Below are 8,522 nucleotides of genomic sequence, written 5' to 3'. Positions count from 1 at the left end.
TATTTTAATAATAAAATACAATTGTTTATGTACATCTTGAATGCAATATTTAATTTACATTATGAAAACATTTTTTAAACAAAAATCAAAGTCCATCAAATGTTTAGTTGAGAGAAATAATTTTTAAAAAAAATTCCAAAGAGTTACGAATATGTTAGCTTTTTTTATATTTTTTATATTTATGTGCAAAATTCAAGATTAATAAAATAATATTTTTCAAATTTCATATACAGATAGAAAAAAAATAAAATAAAATTCCGATTACGAAGTGAAGAAAAATTGGTTAGTTACATCTTCTTATTTACTAGTGGAATGTTTAATAAATTAAGCAGTGAGTGTTAAATACTGAAATAAATTTTAAATAGATGAATATATGTATCTTTGTCATTTATACTTCTAGAAGAACTAAGTTGGTTCTTGCATCAAACCGCTCATTCAATAAAAATATACCAAATCATGGAAATCCGTAGATCCTACCATGTGATACTTATTGTTTAATGTGTTTTTATTATATGAGAGGATCTAATAGGACTTGGTCCTTCCGAAGACTTAATTTTTTCTCCTACAAGAGTGGTAAAAATTGGATGAACAAATTGGTTATATTGAAGTTTGATAGGTACAGAGAGGAAGAATGCAAGTTACACCTTGCTCATTGGAGAACCAAAAAAGAAACTGATATGCCCTCAATATATCAACTTATAAAAGGAAGTTAAAATCAAGCAATCACTACCCAAGTCAAATCCTCTGGTAGGAACAATTAACTCTAATCCAATAATGAAGAGAGAAATCCACGTTGGCGCCTTAAACGCTTAGAGTGATCCACATTGGTGCTTTAAACTTCCAGAGCGATCCACGCCCCCGTGTCATAATAACGGATCACCCCAATGGTCAAATATCGCCGCTATAAAGAAGGGTGATGCAAATAAGGTAAGGTAACTCACTCTTAACCTAATCTTACTGTTGTATTCGACCTCTTGGAAGCATTCCCTTACTTAAGCATCGGAGTAACCCCCAGAGTACAACCCAAGTCTTCTCGGAAGTCTGAAAGTAGTCTTGCAGGTCATCACTATTTTTATCCCGCGACAGAAATGATTGTGAAGGATGTAAAATAATGTGAACTAATCAAATCGTATTTACACAATCAATTAAATTTTTATATTTTGAATCAAAAATTAACCGTTTAATTTAAATTTTTTTAAAACTACTAAAAATCATTCAAAATGTAGAAAAATAACTTATTGTCTAAAATATAATATTATCGGACTGCCTCGATAATTTCTCACAGAAGACTACGAGCTACAGGAGAGGGGAAAAAAAGGGGCGGGGTGGAAGAAGAAACGGCACTGCTCCTTCTGCTCCACACAGGGAAATTATAAACCACGGCTTTGACAATTACTAATGACCACTTGGCAAATGCTGATCCGGTTAAGGCAATAAAAATTTAATTAATTGATTTGTTCAAACATCAATTCATTTGGAAGCATAAATTTGAAACTTTAAATTTAAATTAAGATAAATTTGAAGAAATTTTAATATAATATTATATTAAATTTTATTTAAATCCAATACAAATTCAAATCCAAAACCTATCTAAAATTTACTTCTTTTTTTCTTTTTTTAAAACTTCCTTGAAGAAATGTTTGTAACATATTTGAAACATTAAGGGAGGTTAATAAAATTTTTGAAACATTTTTTTTTCACCAAATCCCAAGTTTGTGTCCTTTGCCCATTCACTTAAAATATTGAACCAATTCAGGCCACAACCTCAACAAAATATTATTTTACAGAGAAAAAAAAAAAAAAAAGAAAGACAGCGTGCGTCTAAAAAATTGGGTAAAAGATCACCACCAAAGTAATATTTAGATTCTCTTGGCCACATTCAATTTATTTTTAAAAGTGAAAAATGAGCTTTTATGAGAGGCAAAATTACAAATACAATCAACAACTTGACCGTGGCTATATTTAATTTTTAAAAAGAAAAATAAAAATGAGAAAATTACTAAGGTAAAAAAGTAGACAAGTTCACGTCATTCAAGGCACACCACGCGTAACGTACCTGAAGTGAAGGAACGTTAAAGCTACTGAAATCACGCATTGACGTCTACTTTCTAAAATATATATATATATATATATTTTTTCCTTTTGAAGGAGAGACCAGCGCTGCGATGGAAAATACAATTGAAACTTCTGGGCAATTTTCTGCGTCACCTGAACATGAAGCATGGGGCATTTACTTCGGAAAACGACCCCAAGAAAAGAAATGCCACATCTCCATTCGGTCGAGGTGCCCAGAACGTCCCAAGACCAACCCCAAGCGACTCGTCATTTACTTCCGGAAACAACTCAATAACTTTCGCTTAAAAGCAAACCAAATCACCAGCAGAAATGTACGACTTACTTACTTCCCCATCCAGCACGGTTTCTCCAGAAACCTTAATAAGACGCAGGTCTCCAAGCAAAAGCCCAAATTTGAATAATATTTTGAGCGAGTTAAAGAGGACAACATAGCATTACAATACAAATCTTAGTTGCAAGAGTGATAAATTTGAACATACTTAAATTTGGACATTAGACTCATTAACAGGGCCAAAAACAAAAATTACTAATAAAACAGAAACAAACCAAAACAAAAGGAAAGCAATAAATAGTCCTCGCTAAAGGGATTCCCCCGCCTTACCATTCACGGCTACCCAATGGAAGACAAAACCTGTTTAAAGGAGATCAGCAACATTCGAGGGCAGCTCCTCGATTACCACATTATAAAACTTCTGAATGTCAAACAACATCCTCTCGTCATCCCTCGTCACAAAGTTGATGGCAACACCTTTCCTCCCAAACCGCCCACTACGTCCAATTCGATGGAGGTAATTTTCCGGTTGAGTAGGGAGATCGTAGTTGATGACCAGGGAAACTTGCTGGACATCAATACCACGAGCCAAAAGATCAGTGGTGATTAGAACACGGGAAGACCCGGAACGGAATTCCCGCATTATGATATCTCTGGTGTTCTGGTCCATGTCTCCGTGGGTGGCTGAGACTGTGTGGTCTCTGCTACGCATCTTGTCAGTCAGCCAGTCAACCTTCCGTCGGGTGTTCACAAAGATGACGCTCTGGGTGATGGCTAGGGTTTCATAAAGATCACACAGGGTCTCAAGTTTCCATTCCTCCTTTTCAACATTGACGTGAAACTGCTTTATACCCTCCAAAGTGAGCTCATCACGTTTGACAAGAATCCTCACAGGTTTGTTCATGAATTTCCTTGTGATCTCAAGGGCCTCAGGTGGCATAGTAGCAGAGAAAACCCCAACCTGAACTTTTGCAGGGAGGAGCTGGAAAATATCATAGATCTGGAAGCAAGAAAAAGCTATGTTAGGTAGGATAGGGAGGCATTAAAAAAATGTATCAGGGAATATCTCGTACTTTTTCCAAAAAAAAAAAAGCAATCTATACACACAGGAATCAGGTCCTACAAAACAGTATCTCCAGATTGAATTAGTATTCCCAACATACAATTCAGGTTGATAAAGAAACCAATGACAAAGAATATGGGAAATCTTGATGGATCTAAAGCTACTGACAGCAATGCATCTTTACAGAGGGGAAAAGAAGGAAAATTATATGGATTGACAATCAAAGATCTCCACACCCATCTTAGCGATTAAAACCCAGACAGACAGGCTTTCAACTACCAGATATTGATAGTTTTTTCAATAACTAATTCATACATAGGCCTTGACTCATTGGTTTTATTGCATGTACTGGGTTCGTGGACAATAAAAACCTGTGAGTAGACTAACAAAACTAATCAGAAATTTTGTTAAGAAACTTTATCTTGAGATGCATAATAAATCACTCAAAACTAAGACATGATCTGACAGATATCCGAAACATACACTTTCATCGGGCTACCTGACCCCCTCCTGAAAGAGCACAACAATCAGAAGGCTTAAATGGTTGTCTGGGCTAATTTTACCATCATTGAAGAAGGCAGGAGACGCATACCTGATCCTTGAAACCTCGTGAAAGCATTTCATCTGCCTCATCCAATACAAACATCTTAATGCAATCAGGACGAAGAGAATGTCTTCGCAGCATGTCAAATACACGACCAGGAGTTCCAACAACAACATGAACCCCGCTAGATAGAATGCGCTGGTCCTCACGAACACTGGTTCCACCAACACAAGCATGTACCTTAACACCAAGATAGTCGCCAAGTGCTCGCATAACCTTCTCAATCTGCTGTGCCAGCTCTCGAGTGGGTGCCAGAACCAATGCCTGGCACTCTACCAGACCATAATCAAGCTGCTGCAGAATACCAGAGCAGAAAGTTGCTGTCTTCCCTGTTCCTGACTGAGCCTGTTGAATTACATCAAGTCCCTTGCAGAATGGAACAATTCCCCTTTGCTGAATTGCTGAGGGTTTCTCAAAACCTAAAATCAGTAAACCGTCAGTACTTGATCATACACATCAAACAGGCAAGCCAACAAGATAGCCAAAATATTTACAAATCATTAATGTATATATATTTCATGTTTACATCATCACCCATACATTGTAGAAGCACATCAGCTCATAAATTGTTAAATAAAAAAAATAAAAAAATAAAAACATAAAATAAAAAGGCATGGTGAAACATTGAAAACCCAACCTCCTTGCCAACCCATCAGTTAACCAAGAAAACAAAGAAGAAAAAATAAGCACTATATGTTATAAAATAATATAAAGCCACTGCATGAAATAAGGTCTAGGCAAGCAAGCAATATGAAGAAAAACAAAAGACCAGGTTACACAAGTAATGTTGGATCTACCGTAAGCATAAATGCCCCTCAGAAGGTTCTCTTGCAAACCCATAGCATCAAAACTATCATAAACCTCGTCATAAGATGTAAAGAAATCTTGTCCATCACTAGAAAGCCTGCAATCATATTCACCAAACCACAAAAGATTAGCATCCCGGGTGTGCGATATTTACAAGATCAAAAATTAAAAGAAAAACTAGAAAATGAAATTCTTACAATTCATTCATTTTGGTATCATACTGACGCGCATCAAATTGTGCTCCCTCTGGTGCCAATCCTGCCATGCTGCAAGGAGTACAAAAGTTCCAATAAACAACAAAAATAATGCATTAAATTTAACCGAGATCAATAATGCTTTAAAGTTAAGACCATCATGATAGAGTGCCAGCATGACGCACAAGACTGCACGTGTTCGTGTGTGTGTGTGTGCGTGTGCACAAGAGAGAGAAAGAGAGGAATGTAAAAGTCAGAACCAGTATAGCTCGAAAGTTGATATTTTTTTTTAAAAGCAATACATAAATGAAAAAAAAAAAAAAAGATTTTCAGGTAACTTGTCAACAGAATAACTGAGCTCCTAGTCAACCTAAATTCTTTAGGAATTAATTCAGCATTTTGATATCTGTTATGTCATACTTCAACTTCAGATGGATAAAAAAGATCTCCTACTAGCATTGGCTAGAAAAATGCAACTTGAATGAGACCAGGAGGATTTAAAGAGTCGCACTAAAACACCTAGTAAAGGAACAAGCAAAACTTGACATAAGCAAAGAATGCATTATACAAGATATGATAATTTACACCAACCAGCTAGGCCGTTGGGCATGTAAAAGTGCATAATAGAATATAATTCATTAATTCTTCCTAATTCACAATTCATGCACATTGAGAGAGGGAAGGGGGAAGCCAAACACAGGGTATACAAATACCATCCTAAAATCAATATAGGGAACTGCTTCATTTCGAATATGCATTGGCCACATTGTATTAAAGGATATGTTATCAAAATAATTGTATTAATGAAATTGATGCCTTTTTGGTTGCACAGGAAGTGTAGCAAAAGATAAAATATTGAAGCTGTTTATGTTACTGTACATTATTCTGTACAAAAACAATGGAAACACCTTAAATCAACCAAGCCTAATACATCTCATTCACATGGAAAGTCACTTTTTCCCTTCACAATCAAAGCAACTTAATAAATTAGGTTCATGTCAGTCTGTTTTATCGTCTTCTATGCATTCTGATTTTGAACTTTGTAAACAGAAGCAGATCTACATGGTCAAAATGTGGGCTATAGCCACACTCAAACGACCAAAAAATCCTCAATATATATCCTGTATGATGCAAGCTATATTGAAACTTGAAAGTAATGTTGATGTTTACTAAATATTTATATTTTTAATTGTGCTTGACAACGCTGTTGATTGCATGGAAAAATAATGGAAGGAGAATCTATCAATAAGCAGGAATCAAATAATCTTTGGAAAATTTTAAGATTTAAAAGACACCCTGCACAAAGCTTAATTGGCAAAAAATGATCAGATCAATACAAGTACCCCAATGATCACGATGACCATAATGATGCAGAGATTGATGATTGAGGAATCACAATAATAATAATAATAATAATAATAATAATAATAATAATAAGGGCATTTTATGCTGCCAAACATTGTCAATGTTAAAAATGTTAAAATGCCATTATATATTGTTTCTTGTAAAATGATTGAAATTTTTTTTAAGAAAAAATAAACAAATAATATATCTCCTAAATTTTTAACTCCTCAAAACTAGCTCCCTTAAATTTAGAACCTCCAACTCCCCAAAGCCAACCTATTAAATATTTAACTCCTTATACAGAATATATTAGGTTATAATTTTCATTCAATTTTCCTTCCTATTCTCGGCAACTAAAAGAGCATGATCAAGCACAATCACTAATATCAATATTCAATGAGAACCAAAGTTACTGTCAAGTTTCAACATCGCTTACGAACATTGCAGATCAGAAACACAAGTGCTTGAAACACAATATAACATACTGAAATATATCACTTCAATTCATCAGAAAAGGCATAACTTGCGGCAAATCGAGATTTAAACCAATCAAATGCACAAGACATAAATCAATAAAAACAGTTCGATCGATAGAAGAAATACCTAATGATGATGATGATGACGATGATGACGAGAAGGCTGATTATCGGTGATGAGAATCGAAACGAGCCAGATAGGAGACTTACGAGAGTGAGCTAGGGTTTCCCAAACTCCTCGGATCAGCGCCGCGGAGTTAAGGAAGAGAGAGAAAATAATGAAGTGAAAATATGAAGAGGTTAAAGGAATGCAAGAGTTCGATTGCATCCGGGATTTGCGAGTGTGAGTTTCCGAAACTACCCCTGATCCTGTGGGCCGACTTTATGGGTTTGGGCCGGACTCGTTTCGAGATTTGCTAATGCATAATGCCCGGGCAAAAAATTTATTCCAAAAGCGAGGCCACACATATGGACTGGCCCACAAAGCCCATATAACTATCCAAGATGGGCCCACAGTCCACACGCTTGCCCATGCGCAATAAACTAAAAGAAAGTTGTGACCATGTTTGGACAGAATTATAATTGATATAAAATTTTAAATGATTAATAAATTAACAAGTTAACAAATTTTTAAATAGTTAAATAAATATTTAGAACCCTATCAAAAATAATTTTCATTTTTCACTCTAGTTTTTCAAAGAATCACAAAAAAAAATTAGTTAATTTTTCATTTTTATAATATTTACATTAAATAAATAAATAAATAAAAATTAACATTATTTGCTTGTGAAAATAATTTTATTTTGATGATGCTTTACCCTTTAAGTTTTTAAAAACTTCCAAAAATCCCTCCCAAGATATATTTTTATTTTTTTAAATTAGGTAAGAGTCCATACTGAATTTGGGTAACACAATGAAAAATAGTTCATCTCTCATCTTATATCCCTTTCCACCTCTCACAAAATTCAAACCTAAGACCTCCAACAAGAACGTGAAAAAAACAAAAAACTACCTATAATAAAATGATATTTTAAAATATTAATCTGGATTGAGAAAATTGGATAGTATAAACCTTGAAAAGAGGGAAGTCAAGACTTAACCAATTTTCGAATGACTAGTCTAACTAGTCTAATCGTCGTGGATCAATAAATAAATATATATATATATATATATATGAGAAAAATATATCATTATTTAATTTTAAAATATATATATATATATTTTAGAAAAATTATAAAAAAACTATTAATTATAATTTAACAAATATTTTTTTCATGTAATTTTCATAAAAAGTCAGCGATTAGTTAAATAAATCATAAAACAAATAAAATATAGTTTAATATTTTTAAACTCAAGTAACCTATATATATATATATATATATATATATATAGTAAATTCAAAATTTATACTTTATAAATTAAAACTATAAAATTGAATATTCATTTTTTGTATGTACAATATGAATGTTAAATAAATAAAGAAAACGTAAATCTATATTAATTGATTGACCTGTGTTCGAGACAATTCATTGATTTTTCTTGATTTTATTCAAATCCCTTTATGGTATTAAATATGATATTCAACCATACCTGAAAAACAAGCTGCAATTCCACCAAACAGTTGATCTAAGCCAAATTTTAAACTATACTTTATTTTTTATATAGATATATCTAGTTATTTAATTTG

General features: G+C 33.5%; 1 protein-coding gene across 1 annotated transcript; it reads right to left on the bottom strand.

The window, feature by feature from the left end:
• Positions 1 to 2,450: 2,450 nt before the first annotated feature.
• Positions 2,451 to 7,238, bottom strand: LOC131157524 (eukaryotic initiation factor 4A-8-like). Its single transcript, XM_058111749.1, has 5 exons — positions 6,963 to 7,238; positions 5,019 to 5,087; positions 4,812 to 4,918; positions 4,003 to 4,433; positions 2,451 to 3,347 (listed from the first exon to the last, which is right to left on the bottom strand). Exons 2-5 carry the CDS (start codon positions 5,084 to 5,086, stop codon positions 2,712 to 2,714), a joined length of 1,242 nt encoding a protein of 413 aa, XP_057967732.1. The 5' UTR covers position 5,087; positions 6,963 to 7,238; the 3' UTR covers positions 2,451 to 2,711.
• Between the last annotated feature and the right edge of the window lie 1,284 nt (positions 7,239 to 8,522).

Source organism: Malania oleifera, chromosome 6, assembly GCF_029873635.1.
Source record: "Malania oleifera isolate guangnan ecotype guangnan chromosome 6, ASM2987363v1, whole genome shotgun sequence".
Taxonomy (NCBI): Eukaryota; Viridiplantae; Streptophyta; class Magnoliopsida; order Santalales; family Ximeniaceae; genus Malania; species Malania oleifera.
The sequence above is the reverse complement of the archived record's forward strand: the minus strand, read 5'-3'. Positions and strand labels throughout refer to the sequence as shown.